This window comes from Malaclemys terrapin, chromosome 14, assembly GCF_027887155.1.
Source record: "Malaclemys terrapin pileata isolate rMalTer1 chromosome 14, rMalTer1.hap1, whole genome shotgun sequence".
Lineage (NCBI taxonomy): Eukaryota > Metazoa > Chordata > Testudines > Emydidae > Malaclemys > Malaclemys terrapin.
Genome location: NC_071518.1, coordinates 10,651,063 through 10,667,509, shown reverse-complemented (window position 1 = coordinate 10,667,509; position 16,447 = coordinate 10,651,063). Strand labels below are relative to the sequence as shown.

Genomic DNA, 16,447 nt, shown 5'->3' with positions numbered 1-16,447 from the left:
GTAAAGCATTTTGAAATCTATGGCTGAAAAGGACTATATAAGAGCTGCTGGTGGTGTTATTCACCACAGCATTTTCTGTCTGCCTGTGATTGAAAGGCAGTGGGCCTGATCCTGTTATATGCTGAGTGCTGGGCACTCCAGGAGATGCTCAGCTCTTTGCCAGATGAGACTGTGTGTTTGCGTGTAAGCATTTTTTGGTTTGTTTTAAGGTTTGCTTTGCCTTTTTCCCCCAGTTAACATGGACATTAGGCTAAATGAATCCATTAAGCTGGCCTAATGTATTTGAACAGAGAAATCTGTGATAGCTCCTAGTTGAGCGCTCTGATTTTGGTGGGTTTATAGCAATGGTAGAGCGTATGTTGAATAATTGACACTTTAGGTACATAAGACAACTAATTTTATCGAGGGGTTGTGGTGCCATCACTGGGAGATGAGCTGTCATGTTTTTACTAATGTGACTGGAGCCAGAAAATGGAATTCCAGACATACTGTGAAGCTGGTGGTGGTTTGCAAAGGTTTCCAAATCAGCATGTCTTTGGGCACGCTTCCTCCCTCCAAATTGCATCAGACTGTACCTTTCCCTTTGGACCAGCTTATAAAACGGAGGGCTGGAATTTTTAAGATTGAATGTGATTATTTGCTTGAAAAGTCCTGACAATTACACGCTCAACTGACTATTTGCATGCTCAACTATTGCAACTGGTGTAATTAACCACTGGAACAATTTACCTAGGACATTCTCCAGCATTCAGTATTTAGCTCAAGAGTGGGTGTCTTCCTAAAAGATACACTGTGGCTCAAAGAAATTGCAATTGAGTATGCAAAAAGAGGGCCGTGCGTGTGCAAAATGGAACTCGTGTATAAGTGCTACATTTTTACATGGAAGGTGATCTTTTGCATGTACAGACATATTCCAAAGGTATATCTTGGGTGACAGAATTTGAAAATATGGCATCATTTTTATTATTAATCTAACTGTATGGTCAATTATTAATCTGAACAGTGGTACCTGCTGTTCTCTTGAAGATGTCAGCATAGTGATGAAATGAATTCAAATGTCCCTGGGCTGATCTCTGTTGAAAACACACAGTTTTAACATACATTGCAGGCATGTTTCAGCGGCTTCACTGAGTGTCTCCTTTTTGGACAGGATTTTGGGAAGTGCCCTCGGTTGAGACTGTTTACTCAGGAGTATATTCTGGCTTTGAATGAACTGAATGCCGGCATGGAGGTGGTGAAGAAGTTCATTCATAGGTTAGTTACAGTTATTTCTATGGAGTATTCTCCAACCCTGTGAACATGTTCCTCTTTGTGGCTGAGATGAAAAACAGGAAAAAAAATATCATTTTCCTTGTGGATAACCATGGAGTGGCCAATGTTTGTTGAAACACTGTCGGTACTAGCAAGCACCAGGGAAAACTAGAGGTTCATCAGCACAAATTTGCCTCCTGAGGGCCTGATCCTATGCCAGTTGAGGTCCATGGAAAAACTACTGATTTCAGTGGGCTTCGGATCAGGCCCTTAAGTGAGAACTCTTATCTAGTGCCCTGCTATTTGTGAACCTTCACGGTAGTCTTTCTTCAACTGGGCTACAACAGTGCTGCAGTAAATAAACTCAGGAGCAGCTTGATCCAGATCTCAATGCGATCATATTCAGTAGGAATTTCTGGGGTTAAATCAATCTCCCTGAACTTCCCCGAATCTCTGTTTCCTGTTCTGGGACCCCTCTCTGCCTAAAAATGTTGTCACCCAGAGACCCCTTCATTACAGTAATGTCGCCTTTTGGTTACTTCCTCCCACCACTATTGTTTCTGTTTTATTTTTCAGCATGCACGGTCCCACTGGACAATGCCCCCATCCCAGGGTCCTGCCGAATCTTGTAGCTGTCTGCTTAGCAGCCATTTATTCTTGTTATGAGGAATTTATCAACAGGTCAGTATGATTTTTCCACACTATGTTCTGCTCGTTTACAAACTGTGTGTGTGTGTACACACACACATACATACACAAACGGAATCAGGTGTGTTGAGCCCTTACCCTGTTGTATTTGTTTCCATATATCTTGTGAGAAACTGAGCATGTCCTGTGAGTGCCGAGTACCCTTGATTCCCATGGCTAGTCCCCCTGGATGTAATCCACTTGCATAGATAATGCAGAGATGAGGTTTCTCACAAGTTCCCAGTGTAGAAAGGGGGTGTGCAGGCTGCAACATCTTTCAGGATGGTGAAGCTCAACACCTTATAGTGCTCATCTTCCTTTGCACCTTCTGCCCATCACCTTGTAGGGGAGACCTGCAGTTGTGACTAGGTCCTATAGAGATGCACAAGGTAAAGAGGCTTCCCAGGCATCCACACAAAGGCCCCTTCCAGTCTGGGGCTATGTGTTCATGACACTGGGACAGCTCACGACCTGAACGATGAGCTAGCTGAAATGTAGACTTCAATTCCTTAACTCCAATGCACAGTGACTGTCTCCCCCACACAGTGAGCTATACTAACAGCCAGGAGACCGCTGATTTCTAAAGAGGTGTAGATATCTGAGAGGAGGCCACCTGTAAATCGTAGTGTAAATTTAGCTCCGTACCTGGGTCGGTTTCCAACCGCAGTCTGTTGTCATGAGACATTTAACCGGTCGGATTCCAGTGCTACCACAAGATCGATGTTAAAATGGGCCTGGTGTCAGGCTACTGACGTACTTCTACGTTTTTCAGTCAACATCAAGGGCTCTTTCTGTTTTTGTTTCCTACTCATTTATGCCTATCTGATTTTCCCCATATGTGCTGGCTGTCTAGTAGCCAGCAAAATTTCCTAACTAGAGGACTGTAGACCAGAGTCTGGACATGTACTATATTTAGTTGCACACTTGTACGTGAATTTCACGTCAGCTTTGTGTACCTCGGGTGAGAGTGCGGCATTCCCCGCCCCTTTCTGTTGAGCTGGCACAGCAGTCAGACTGATGGAAAGTACAAATCCTCGCAGTATAAGGGCCTGTGGAATGGTCCTTCTGGGGCTTTAACAATTTTCATCGAGTTTTGTGACCCAAATAAAAAGGATAATCATAATCAAATGGGCTGGGGTAAAATACAGTGGGCAGTTGCAGCAGAATGTGGCTTCTCAGCCCCACTGTCTTCCCCATCTTATGTTTGTTATGTTTGTTACTAATGTTATAAGTTTCTCTTTAAAATGCAGTCGAGACAATTCTCCAAGCCTGAAGGAAATTCGGAATGGCTGCCAGCAGCAATGTGACCGAAAGCCTAACTTACCCCTCCGGCTTCTCCATACGAGTCCCGACCTGGTTTCTCAAGAGGCCACCTTGAGCGAATCTCGCCTCAAATCGGTCATTGTCACATCGAACGAGATCCACGTGGAAGTGGAGCGTAACAACACTGCTAACCAGAAGATGACGGCAAATGTCGGCAACGATAGTGAGCCCAACCTGATTGATTGCCTGATGGTCAGCCCCACCTGTAGCACCATGAGCATCGAGCTGAGCGCCCAGGCAGACAGGATCCTCGGCTGCTACGTGGAAATACTAAAAATGCTGTGAGTGACTTTTTACAGCCTTTCGTACGTCATCATCTTAACAGTTAGGGGGCTTTTCCCAGAGGTCTGTCAACTCCAACATCTGTGTGCAGCCGGCAAGATAAGACAGGGTTGTAAATCTAATGCTAGCACTAAAGTCCAGTGTCTGAAAGAGGCATCTGGTGCTGCCAATAAATTCTAAAAATAGTATTCGGAGGATGAACATGGAAAGCTTTTTTGTACATTGAGACAAGATATTGTTGCTGGCAGCTATTGGTCATTTATTACCCACAAAACATTCCCATTTCACCCCTCTGGACCACTTAGGATTATTGAACACAAATTCCAGGGGGTGGAACTAGCTCTTCTCTTACTAGCTTTAAGAGACACGGTCCCGCCTTAGGCCAACACCCTGTGTTGTGATAAGCACCACAGCTCCCATTGACTTCAGTGGGAGTTGAGTGAGCTCAAGTGTCCCTCAATAGGAACTCAGCTCTTCACAGGATTGAGCTCTTAATGTTTTTCAACTCGTTATGCCTGGGTTTTATAGGTGGTTCAGATTTCCCTCCCTCACAAGCTACTCTGTTTATTAGGCAGTCCACGTGGTACAATGAAACCCAGATAAATAAACGACTGCTCAAGAAACCATTACGGAATGCTTGTGATAAAGATGAATTAGAATTTAATTCCATACACTTGGGGATATTTTAACATGGTCTCTGAGACATGAAGTTGCCTAATCAGGCTAGTCTTTTGGATAGGTTTCACTGGAGCAAGTATACTTTCAAGAGGGATTGATACTGAAAGGATTTTCAGAACTAGTTTTTTGGGGTGGAAATTTAGATTATCAACTGGATGAATAAGTAAAATCAAGGGACAACATGAGATGCATGGTAGAGTAGAAAAATTAGAGTGGAACATGTATTCAAACAGTGAAGCTGTGTGACCCAAAAGGATTGCATGTCAGGCTCCTCGGTTTTACACTCAGTTCTACTTCTGAGTTACAGTGTAATTCATAGATTCCAAGGCCAGAAGGGACCATTGTGATCACTAGTCTAAACCTCTCCTATACACAAGCCAGCAAACTTCCTGAAAATAATTCCTAGAGCAGATTTTTTAGAAAAACATCCAATCTTGATTTTAAAATTGGAGTGATAGAGAATTCACCATGACCCGTGGTAAATTATTCCAGTGGTTAATTACCGTCACTGTTTAAAATTTACACTTTATTTCATTGAAGAGCCGATTTATCATTGAAGAGCCGATTATCAAATATTTGTTCCACCTGTAGATACTTATAGAAAATAATCAGGCCACCCATTACCTTCTCTTTGTTAGACTCAAAGGAGCTCAATCTATTTAGTTTATCACTGTAAGGCATGTTTTCTAATCCTTTAATCATTCTTGTGGCTCTTCTCTGACCCCTCTCCAACTTATCAACATCCTTCTTGAATTGTGGACACCAGAATTGGACACTATTCCAGCAGCTGTTGCACCAGAGCCAAATACAGAGGTAAAATAACCTCTCTACTCCTACTCGAGATTCCCCTGTTCATTCATCCAAGGATCACATTAGCCCTTTTGGCCATAGTTTTGCACTGGGAGCTCATGTTCAGCTGATAATCCACCACGACCCCCAAATCTTTTTCAGAGTCACTGCTTCCCACGATAGAGTCCCCCATCCTGTAAGTATGGCCTACATTCTTTGTTCCCAGATTTACATTTAGCCATATTAAAAGGCATATTGTTTGCTTGTGCCCACCTTACCAAGTGATCCAGATCGCTCTGTATCAGTGACCTGTCCTCATCGTTATGTACCAATTCCCAAATTTTTATGTCATCTGCAAACTTTATCAGTGATGATTTTGTTTTCTTCCAGGCCATTAAATGGCGTAGGGCCAAGAACTGATCTCTGTGGGGCCCCACTAGAAACACACCCAATCAGTGATGATTCCCCATTTACAATTACATTTTTGGACTTGCCAGTGAGCCAGCTTTTAATCCATTTAATGTGTGTGCCATGTTAATTTTATATCGTTCTAGTTTTTTAATCAAAGTGTTGTGGGGTACCAAGTCAAGTGTAAGTATATTATATCAACAGTATTACCTTTATCAACCAAACCTGTAAACGCTTTTTTTTTTTTTTAAAGTACCAGGGTTCATCTGATAATTATTTTTCATAAACTCATGTTGATTGGCATTCATTATATTACCGTCCTTTAATTCGTTATTAATTGAATCCCATTTCAGCCGATCTATTATTTTGCCCTGGGATCAAAGTCCGATTGACAGGCCTATCACAGCGCAAGTCATCCTGTTTACCCTTTTTAAATATTGGTACAATATTAGCTTTCTTTCAGTCTTCTGGAACTTTCCCAGTGTTCCTATCCTTATTGAAATTCAACATTAACGATCCAGCAAGCTCCATAGCCAGGTCGTTTAAAACTCTTTGATGCAAGTTCTCTGGACCTGATGATTTTAAAATGTCTGACTTGAGTAGCTGCTGTTTAGCATCCTCCCGAGAGGCTGGTGGAATGGAAAGAATGTTAGCATATATGACATGACTATAGCATCTGTGTTTTCACAAATACAGAACAAATATTGAACAATTCTGCCTTTTCTGCATTGTTATTGATAATTCTATCATTTCCATTTAATAATGGAGCAATACCATGGTTAGGAAATTTTTTGGCTCCAAATATACTTTAAAAACTCTTCCTTGCTGTCATTATTTTTTTAGTTTTATAGCGGCTTTCATTTCCTCTCTGACCAGGTCTTTTTTCTTTGTTAAATCAGTACGGCCTCCTTGTTCGATTGGGGTTTTTTTGGATGTCTAGCAAAGTGTTCCTAAACAATTCCCAATTATCGGTCACATTTTTCTGATTGAACTCTTTCTCCCAGCTGATCTTGCTCATAACTATTTTCAGCTTTGTGAAATTTGCCCTTTTAAAGCACCAAGTATATATATTACTGGTCTGGACTTTATTCTGTTTACACATTATAAATGTGATCAAGTCATGATCATTTGTACCTAAGCTATTATCAATTTCTAGATCAGTTTCTCTTTATCTGTCAAGAAATGGTCTAGTATAGAATTACCCAGTATTGGCTGCAACACTTTTTGAGTTAGGAAATTGTCATTTATAATTAGAAATGTCAAGGATGTTTTAGTGCTGGCAGCAGGAGACCTACAGCATATATCACTCAAATTGAAATCCCTCATGATTACACAGCTTTTTCCCCCCCTGCACATTATAATTAGGTGTGTAAAGAGGTGGTCATCCTGTTCCCTGGTATGATTTGATGGTCTGTAGCAGACATTAACTAATATCCCATCTTGTGCTTTATCTGTTAGCACATTGTTGCGTAACATTCAGGATCATTTTCTTCTGTGTTGTCAGTGACTTGGAAACAGGCAATACCATTGCTGAGATAGAGTGCCACTCCTCCTCCCCTTTTGTCTACTCGGTCCTTCCTAAATAGGTTATAACCATTTGATTTTTAACATGCCAATCATGCAAATCAGCCCACCAGGTTTCAGTAATACCAACTAGATCAAATTCATGCTCCATAAAATAAATAAATGAAAGTGGTTCTGGGAAAACCACTAAAGTTTCCACATTTTTAATATTTTAATCATACAGGGTTAATCATAAGGGGTAAATAACTGATATTTGAGATGTTTGGGTTACAAGGCATTGTGGATGAAATCCTGACTCTGCCAAAGTCAATGGGAGTTTTGTCAGTGACATCAGCCAGGCCAGAGTTTCACCAAATACGTGGGCAATATTTTAATATGTACTCCCTGGAATTAAATAAATCAAAATGTGGTGACTGAGGACTTCCTAAAAACAAGAGCCAGCAGAGGCCCACATTTCAGAATTATAAAAATGTGCGAGTATGTTTTGTGTATGCTGTTACCACATTTGCAAGTATACTTGCAGGCATGGCACACTTCGATTATATACAGACAGATCCTGAAAATGTGGGCTATATTTATCGTCAAGGCAAGTTAAATCCGAGGTGGAGCTGTCGTCATCCTTTTTAGCAGCAAGCTGCTGTAGTACAAAGTTTTGAGTAGGTTCCTCTTTGACTAGATTCCTCTTTCCTGCCCCTTAGAACTGTTAGTGTTAGATCAACACAGCACTTGGCTTTGGTTTACCTGGTATCTTGAGAGTCTGTGTGTGCGTAGGTAATGCATGAGATATACCTCATGTTCATCCCAGTCCCCTTGACTCTTGATATTTTCCATAAACACCATGAACTCCCAGTCCCAACGCTATCTTGGGCGCTACTCGTTTTTCTCATTAAGCATTGATGGTTTTATTGTTTTCGTTTCATCATGCAGCTGACACACATTTTATAAACACATTCACTAACGGGCATGTTCTTCCTTGTGGCCTACCTCCAACTCTCAGGTTACCCATCTGATGCATCTGCATCACTCTCAAGTCTTGTACAGAGAACTATGATTTCATTGCATACTGTACATTAATACACAATTTGTGACATGATCCACAGGTAATTTTAACAAGCTCCTCAACTGAAACAGTGGGGATGGGGAGCCATTACTGCTGGTGTGTGTGGGTGTGTGTGCAAGGGTGTGTGCGCGCACATGTGTGCTGCTGAATTGGCCACCCTGGAGACCCAAGTACACAAAAGGGGTACAGCACATGACCAATGGGTACAGAAAAACCGGTACAAGTTCCTCTACCTGTCTTGCCAGTATGTCCTGGTCCTGACAGAAAAGGCACCACTTTTAACATAGTTCCAATGCCCTTCTATTCCCATTCAACCCCCTCCTCTCTACTGAGACTGCTAACAAAGTTGCCAGTTAATGTCCCTCTGTCATTCTGGGTGTTTTTCCAAACCCGTCCTGAACTAGGAAGTTCTATATGCAATAACATTCATTATTTATTTAATTACTATATAATTAATTTAGGGCATATGGGAGTAATCTATTTAGCCTAATTTTAATTATTCAAAGTCTCACAAATAAGCATCCTTAACAATATCTTCAGAAGAGAACATTTCCGGTTCTTCTGTCTCCTGGACACTTGGCACTTTTGAATCAAAGAACCTTTGAGATATTAAAATGTAAAGTTATTCAAAGTAACCTCTAGAGCAGGGCTCGGCAACGTTCGGCACGCGGCTCGCCAGGGTAAGCACCCTAGCGGGCCGGGCCAGTTTATTTACCTGCTGACGTGGCAGGTTCGGCCGATCACGGGCCCCCACTCGCCGCGGTTCGCCGTCCCGGGCCAGTGGGGGCGGTGGGAAGCTGCGGCTAGCACATCCCTCGGCCTGCGCTGCTTCCTGCCGCCCCCATTGGCCCGGGACAGCGAACCGTGGCGAGTGGGGGCTGCGATCGGCTGAACCTGCCGCGTCAGCAGGTAAATAAACTGGCCCGGCCCGCCAGGGTGCTTACCCTGGTGAGCCACGTGCCGAACGTTGCCGACCCCTGCTCTAGAGTAACTCAGACTTTTTGCAACACAGAAGCTTGAGCACCTGTTTGACAAAATTCATCTCTAACCAAGTTCAGTTTTGTCATCCACATTGGGATGACTGTGATAGAACCAGGAATGTTTGATGCTCTAAATATATATCTTTTTATTTAGTTAGTTATTTAATTAATCCACCTGAGTAACGAAACACCATCATCATCATACAAAAGAAAAACCTATACTAATTGTTTGACAGGTATTGGCAGGTAAACAATAGTCTGGACAGATTTTAAAGAAGCTGTATTCTCACCTGGAATACAATATGCTTTTTGTCCCCATAGTGATGGATCAAACTCAGTGTCAAATAGACTCCCACAGATCCTGGACCCTGATGATATCGTCAATACCAGCCAACCCACCTCCCCCCTTTTTTTTTTTTTTTTTTGAAAGACAAATAGTCTTTATTTTTTAATTTGAATCTAAGGTAAATTGATTGAAAATTTGCAGTTGAGAATATTCAATTAGAGTATCCGAGAGCTGCCTGCCATTGTCCAGTGCCTGGTTTAAGTGATGAGGATTCTTGTACACTGAAGAATTTCCCGTACAGTAAAAACTTGCTTCCACATAGAGCAAATTTCCAGCGTAATGTCAGCAAGGTCATCTCCCAGTTTCAAAATTGTAAGGAGGGAAACATCTGCTGACAAATTTGGCTGTATCTCCACTTCAGCTGGCTGATTAAACTCACACCAGTTGCAGGCTGCACATGTATGCAGGGGTCTCTGGGATTGCTTAGTCTTCAGATTACGTGGGAGTTCTCCTACCTTTAGGGCATGTAAGTAATTATGTTACCAAAAAAGAAAAATGTGTTCCCCGGTTCATGTCTGGAGCCATCTACTGTTGTCAACCAGGCTAATATATGAGTGAAAAGAGCGGTTAAAGCAGCTGCAAAAGCAGAAGCCACTAGGAGAGGCAGCAGCCACGGTGCTTGTAAATTTTCCCATGACCATCTTTCCTCTTTATTATGATTTGTTTCCACTGCTGTCCACAATGTGCTAGGTGCTTTCGAAACCTAAAAGAGGCCCAAATGTCTTTCGACGTGGACTATGCATGTAGTTGAGTACAGGACAGAGTTCAGTCCAGTGGCAGAGATGCCTGGAGAAACTTACACTGCTGCTATTTGAGCTTTGTATCTGCTGGGAACATTAGAGGACTTGGCTCTCCAAAGCTGTCGATCCAGCAGCACTACATTTGCCTTGAAAACAAGAATGCTGAGCATCAGAGACTACCGACTCCTTTTTCAAACCGTGGCAGCAACATTGTCTTACTGAGCCAAGTGAGTGCCCAATAATAATGATTTCAGCCCTGAAGTTCTGGTCCAAATCTGGATCCACACTGCCTCAAACTCCAGGTTCTCTGCTTGCACACATCCACTGCAGCTTTCCCAGCCTCCTCTGCATTCCCCAATAGGTCAGCACCATACCCTGAATATCCCAAGCAGATTCTCTGATGTCATGTTTCTCAGGGTTGCCCTGGGTTGCTAATATGTTTTGGATTGTTTGTGCTCCATATGACATGTGGGCAGATTTTCATTTTGGTGAAAGGCGATACCAGGAAAGGAAAATGTATTATGTCTGCAGGCAGATGATTGTGATGGCCCTAAGGCAAAGGCAGTTTAGGCAGAGATTATTTAATTATTATTGGTGGCGAACATTCTGGACTGACAGCGAGACAGTTTTCTGGGTAAGTTACATTGTTTGCAATGGCAAGTGGTCACTCTGACAGCCTTCACATATTTAGCACCCTGATACCCCGTCTGCCCCTAGCTTTCCATGGACTCTGCAGATAGCCGCACGCTCAGTGTAACACCATCCTGACATTCATTTTTGCATGATTTGGGATTTTAAGCTGAAATCCTGAATAATGGCTGCACTGGGGCTTCTTTCTCGCAGAGGCCCTCCCTGGGATTAAAGGGTTGTGATTAGTGAGTCGGAGCCTTCAGTTCAGCAACCGTTGAACAGCTACATGGGAAATTTTGTCATAGGCACTTTTCATTATGCCTTCTGTATCTTTGTGCACTAACCCTCCCCTGCTGTGGCCTCTTTGTCTGGCTCATTGCAGTGGTTGTTAACATTCAACCAGAGATACTCCAACTCCCTTCCTTTTTCCTGTTTTAAACAGCCCTGACTTGTCCAACAGGGCTTCAGAGCTTTACAGGGACCAAAAAAAGGAAAAAAATCAACCTTGTGAGTGCAGTAACCTGAGGTGATCTGTAGAGAGTGAGAATGTGTTTGAAGAGGGAGTTGGTGTGAGGAGAATGAGACACTCCTGGAGGCTTCTAATAAGTTTTAGTTTTATTCTTGTTATTTTTCTGCAGTGGTTATTTCATGATTCCATAGTCATGATTTGGCTGATACAACCAATTCTCAAGAGTGACTAGAAAAGGAGATTAGATGCATGACAAGCGGTTACCTGTATTCCATGTTCAGATTAAACTTCTGTGTCCAAATTCTAAATAGTTCACTTAAGGTAGTTTGCGTTTTTCCTAGTGTTTAAAATGGAATCCGGTTTATTACTAATGTTCCTCAAAGACCTTCCTCCACAAATGACACGTGCTGCTTGAAGTAGATAACATCCCAGCTTTAACATAGAGAGTCACAGATTTCTGGCATGACTCTGTCTGCAATGTCTCACTCTCTCTTCCCTTTTAATAAGCTGCTTTTTTTTCTCCTCCCAATTTCCTTTGAAGATCAGCCAAAAAAAAAAAAATTGATTAATGCATATTATTACTAATCACAACTCTCCAGATTGCACAAGAAAGGATTTTCATAGTGTAAAACTTAACCTGAGATGTCACAGTGACTTCACGTATTAAACCTCAAAGTAGGTTTAAGCTTTTAAGCTTAGGTTGGGAAAGATCTTTAGGTGCTTAACTCAAATGTGTATTGAAGAAGCCTTGAATTTCTTAGCCCAGTCTTTTGGAAATGGTCTGTCTCCTGGTTTAAAGGATCACTTTTCTAATTGGTTGCACTGCATCTAAACATCAGCAGTATATATATAGTAGAACCTCTGTTGCTGCCCGATTGCGTATTTCTGGTTCCCAATGAGGTGTGCGATTGACTGGTCAGTTCGTTAGTCTGAGGTTCTACTGTATTTAATCTCAAAGCTGTTTGGGAGCAAGTCGTAGGTCCAGTGACCGTAATTTTCAAAATGTAGCTGCAGATTGAGTATGAATTGCAAACGGTGAATAAATGGCTGCGCCCAGGAGGTGTTTGGCTTTGTCCCTCTTATACAGAGGTCTAGTGGTTAGAGCACAGGACTCCCAAGATTAATTCCTGCCTCTGCTATTGCCTGGATGTATTTTGCTTAACCTTTTTGTGCCTAAATTTACTCATCTGTAGAACAAGGATAATATCTCGCAGGCCTGTTGTGAGGTTTAATTAATACTTGTTTGTTAAAGGGCCTGGAGATTCTCTAATGAAAGGGTCTGTGTCGGTGCAGAGTGTTTTTCTTGCATTACCACCAGTCATGCTTCCAGGCAGGCCCATCCCCAGCTGCTATTACATTTGAAGGCATTAACTCCTACGTGGAGATGATGGAAAACCAAACCTGCTCCTCTAAAGAATTCCTTCTTTGGGACCTGCTCCCCTGAAGTACATAATGACGCTGGCTCAGCGCTATTCTTGCCTAGTGTCTGTAAAACTGGCAGTGCTGAGAGCTATGCTCACAGTCCACAAAAGTGCTGTGTGTTTTCAGGAAGAAACTCTGTGAATGAAAGCTCAAAGAGTACTGTAGCTGCAGTGGGCTTGATTCTGGTCTCACGCTGGTTGTACACTGGTGTAAATTCCCTGACTGCAGTGGAGTTGCTCCTGATTTACACCAGTGTGACAGAGGGCAAGATCAGGCCTGATGCCTTTTAGAATCAGTGCCATAGACCTGAGGCTTTCTGTTGCAGAGCACCATACCTTGACATGAGATTTGCTTTGGGCCTCAAGTACTGAAGATAACAAGAGGGCAATAAACAAGTTGGATTTATTAGAGGACATAGCCAAGATTCTCAACTGTTGTTTGTTTGGAGTCTTGGAGAAAACTGAGTCATGCTGCCACCTTACACCAATTTCTTTTACTGTTTCTTGACAAAGGCATTCGGGGAGGAGGCGGGAGAAATCTCTAAATCATGTCCCTAAACTCTATGTTGGCCACAGTATTTGAGACCCCTTGCCTGCTAGGAGGAGCTGCTCAGAATGTAAGGGCTTGTTTATACTTAGGCGCTGGTTCGGCTGCGGGCAATCGAACTTCTGGGTTCGATTTATCGCGTCTTGTCTGGACGCGATAAATCGAACCCAGAAGTGCTCCCCGTCTACTCCGGTAATCCTGCTCGGCACAAGGAGTACGCGGAGTCGACGGGGGAGCCTGCCTGCCACGTCCGGACCGCGGTAAGTTCGAACTAAGGTATGTCGACTTCAGCTACGTTATTCACATAGCTGAAGTTGCGTACCTTAGTTCGAATTGGGGGAGTTAGTGTAGACCAGGCCTAAATGTGCTAGCTGATTATATGATCATGAAAAAGCAGGCTGTTCTCTGGAATACAGAAACCAAAAATGCATGCCTTTCATTGTCACGTTTCCTCACTGAGTTACACGTCATATGACTGAAATGTGCCTAAAGTGGAAATCAAACGCAGGTCTCCCACATGGTAGGGTGGAAGAGAGACCACTAGGATATGGGACTATCCTAGCTCACAGGGCTCTTGGATCACTCATGTATGTGTTTTTTATGCCTTCAGACTCCCAAGGGGTTGTGGTGTTCGGAAGCCATAGCAGAAAAGGGTGCCAGGTTTTCCGGTGAGCTGGAGTCATAATACTCTTGGCTATATTTATTTGCCTCCCTTCTTAATTTGATCATTTTGATTGTCTCGAGTTGGAATTTCATCAGCTCCTTACATTGTTGTTAATAATCCTATATTCATGCATGCAGATTTTCTTTGCATCATTGATGTTTAGTGGACTGGATTTTAGTGAATGTTAAACTGTGTATCTGAAAGATTATGGAAAATCTGTTTTATATGTGATGGATTGACTAGGCTCCACTAGGGAAGGCTGGTAGGCCCTTTGTACGCAGCACTTTGTCTATATTTTTGTCTCTCTGGGACAGAACTTCTTCTGCTCTTTTATAACTGTTGGGTAGGTTCCTATGTTTATTGCCTGTTAACTGAGTAGTGTGATCTTAGTGCTATCAGTACACGATGCACATCCGAGAACATTACGCTTTGTTCATCTCTGAGGAGACGACATAATCTTGTGCCAAGTTTGAAATGAAGTTGGAGTCCCTACTCTCCTAGCTTTTAAAACCAATCTAAAAGGCGACAGTGCTAGGAAGAGCTAAAATCTCTCTTACGCTATCTTTTTTTTAGATCTTCCACAGTGTTTGTCTCATATTAAGAGCTTAGCTTGGGATCAGCATATGTTTCGGCCAGGAGCTCCTGGACTTCTTACTCATAATAAGTGGGGAGTGTTAGTATTTAGGACAGAGAACTGGGCATCAGGACCCTGGGGTTCTATTCCCAGTTCTGCCACAGACTTGTCAAATCATTTACATTCTCTTTGCTTCATTTGACTCATCTGTAAATGGTTATAAAATGGTTGTAGTAATACTCTTTGCACAGCACGTTGTGGGGCCTAATTAATTAATTGTTGTTTGAGATCCTTTGATGAAAGTGTGTGGAGTATTATTCATCCAAAACATACCTTCCCTGCTTCTCCCTATTGACCCATCCATTCAAGCAGTTCCCACCTTGTGGGCAGATTGAGGGAATTGATTTTCCAGTAAAGGACACTTACACTTGAAGCCGATCATTCCCTCTAGCCCAGTTCACGTGAACATCCTCCTTTGGAAGGCACCTCAGATAAGGTCAACTATGTCTACAGACATTGAAGATGAAAATAAAATGAATCAAGTAGCAGGATACATCCTACTAATGTTTTACAGAGGGGAGATATTTCCACTTATGAATTGTTTCCCTTTCTTTGTGTGGGATCAACTTAAATAGATTTCTTGTCCTCTACCCTCTTTTGCTATGCCTTCCCTCTCCCCAGACACACATACAACACTGCTGAAGTATTTTCAAAACAAAATGTATCTGTGCAAAAAATGTCATCTTTGGAAAATGATAATGCTGTCTTTTCCCTTTCATGATCTAAATCATCCCTTGGTCCTTGTCTGATTTGAATGGCATCTTTCCCATGTGCCGAGTATTTTAATTTCTTTTTCTTTGGGCATACTTTCCTCTCTGGAGCCGAGAGTTTACCCTTTTATTCCATTGATTGCATGCCTCTTTGTCGTATAATGGAGCGGCTGCCTCTGAGAGGCGGAAGGAAAAACGGTCTAATCAGTTGTGAGTGCACACCAAGTGAAGTTCACAGAAATCTCAAATTAACTATATGTAATTGTTTTATGAAGCAGGCCGTAAAATTGCACTCGGTACTTGTAGGGCAAATGTGAAGGCAGCTTTGTAATCTGGCTCATCCCCCACCCTCCACTATATTAAAAAAAAAAAATGGTCTGATTAAAGTTCAGAGTGGAGATGTAATTAATAATGGCTTGGTAACTGCAGTTCAAAGTTAGATGAAAATATTACCTAGCAATTAAATGCTAGAAGGTCTCGTAAACAACTAACGTCTTTAAGGTGACATGGAGGAGGATTCTGGAGGTCAAGTCTCAGCATTTCATTGTAAATAAGTGATTTATTGTGCCATGCTGGAGAACATGCTGAAAATGAAAAGGGAAAATGTCACCCTAGATCATTCGAGTGCTTCAGTAAATCAGAGAAGTTGTTGCTGGTTACAGTAAATGACTTCTGACTCATTGAACCAACTGCTGACAGTCGGTATTAAAACATCTTGGTGCTAATAACAATGTTCCTCTCCTAGGTCGGACTACGATGACTGGAGACCAGCTCTGGCCAGCTTGCTTCAACCTATCCCATTTCCCAAGGAGTAAGTTCACAGCACCGGATTGTTTATTGAGATCCCCGTTGGTGTGGTGGTTTTATGGTACAATCTCTACAGTCTGTTAAACCTTGTTGCACTGGAGAACTTGTACTTTGGAAAAGTCCAATGGAACTTGTGCCAGGTGGCCACAGAAAAAGAGAGGCATGAAGTTTTCCTGGCCCTGTGTCCCTCTCCCCTTTTTTTCCAAGACAATCACGGAGAGGAATGAGCAATTTGATACACTAAGGAGGGGAGGGAGTTGCAGTGGGGGAGGAGGAAGCGCATGACTTGCTATCCAAGGACGTTTCATCCATGTGATCAAGACTTAAATTGTTTGTATTACGGTGTTTTGATAGAAAGAAGAAGCGCCCCTGCCACCTAAGGAGCAGCCAAGCTCCCTCGGAAACCTATTAATGGGCACTAGTGTTTATAAAATGTAAATCTCCAAGGGTGAACATTACAGCCTATAATTGTACAATTTGCTAGCTTATCATGTTCC

General features: G+C 42.4%; 1 protein-coding gene across 4 annotated transcripts in view; it reads left to right on the top strand.

Annotated features, from left to right (window-relative positions):
- The window catches only part of CMIP (c-Maf inducing protein), a 178,877-nt gene that overhangs the window by 144,334 nt on the left and 18,096 nt on the right, over positions 1-16,447 (top strand). For 2 of the 4 annotated variants that reach the window (XM_054048859.1, XM_054048860.1), the window contains exons 8-11: positions 1,109-1,254; positions 1,828-1,932; positions 3,189-3,542; positions 15,889-15,954. In XM_054048859.1, coding sequence (XP_053904834.1) covers positions 1,109-1,254; positions 1,828-1,932; positions 3,189-3,542; positions 15,889-15,954 — 671 coding nt within the window. The remainder of the gene's footprint in view (positions 1-1,108; positions 1,255-1,827; positions 1,933-3,188; positions 3,543-15,888; positions 15,955-16,447) is intronic. The other 2 variants (XM_054048862.1, XM_054048861.1) reach the window with 1 other exon arrangement.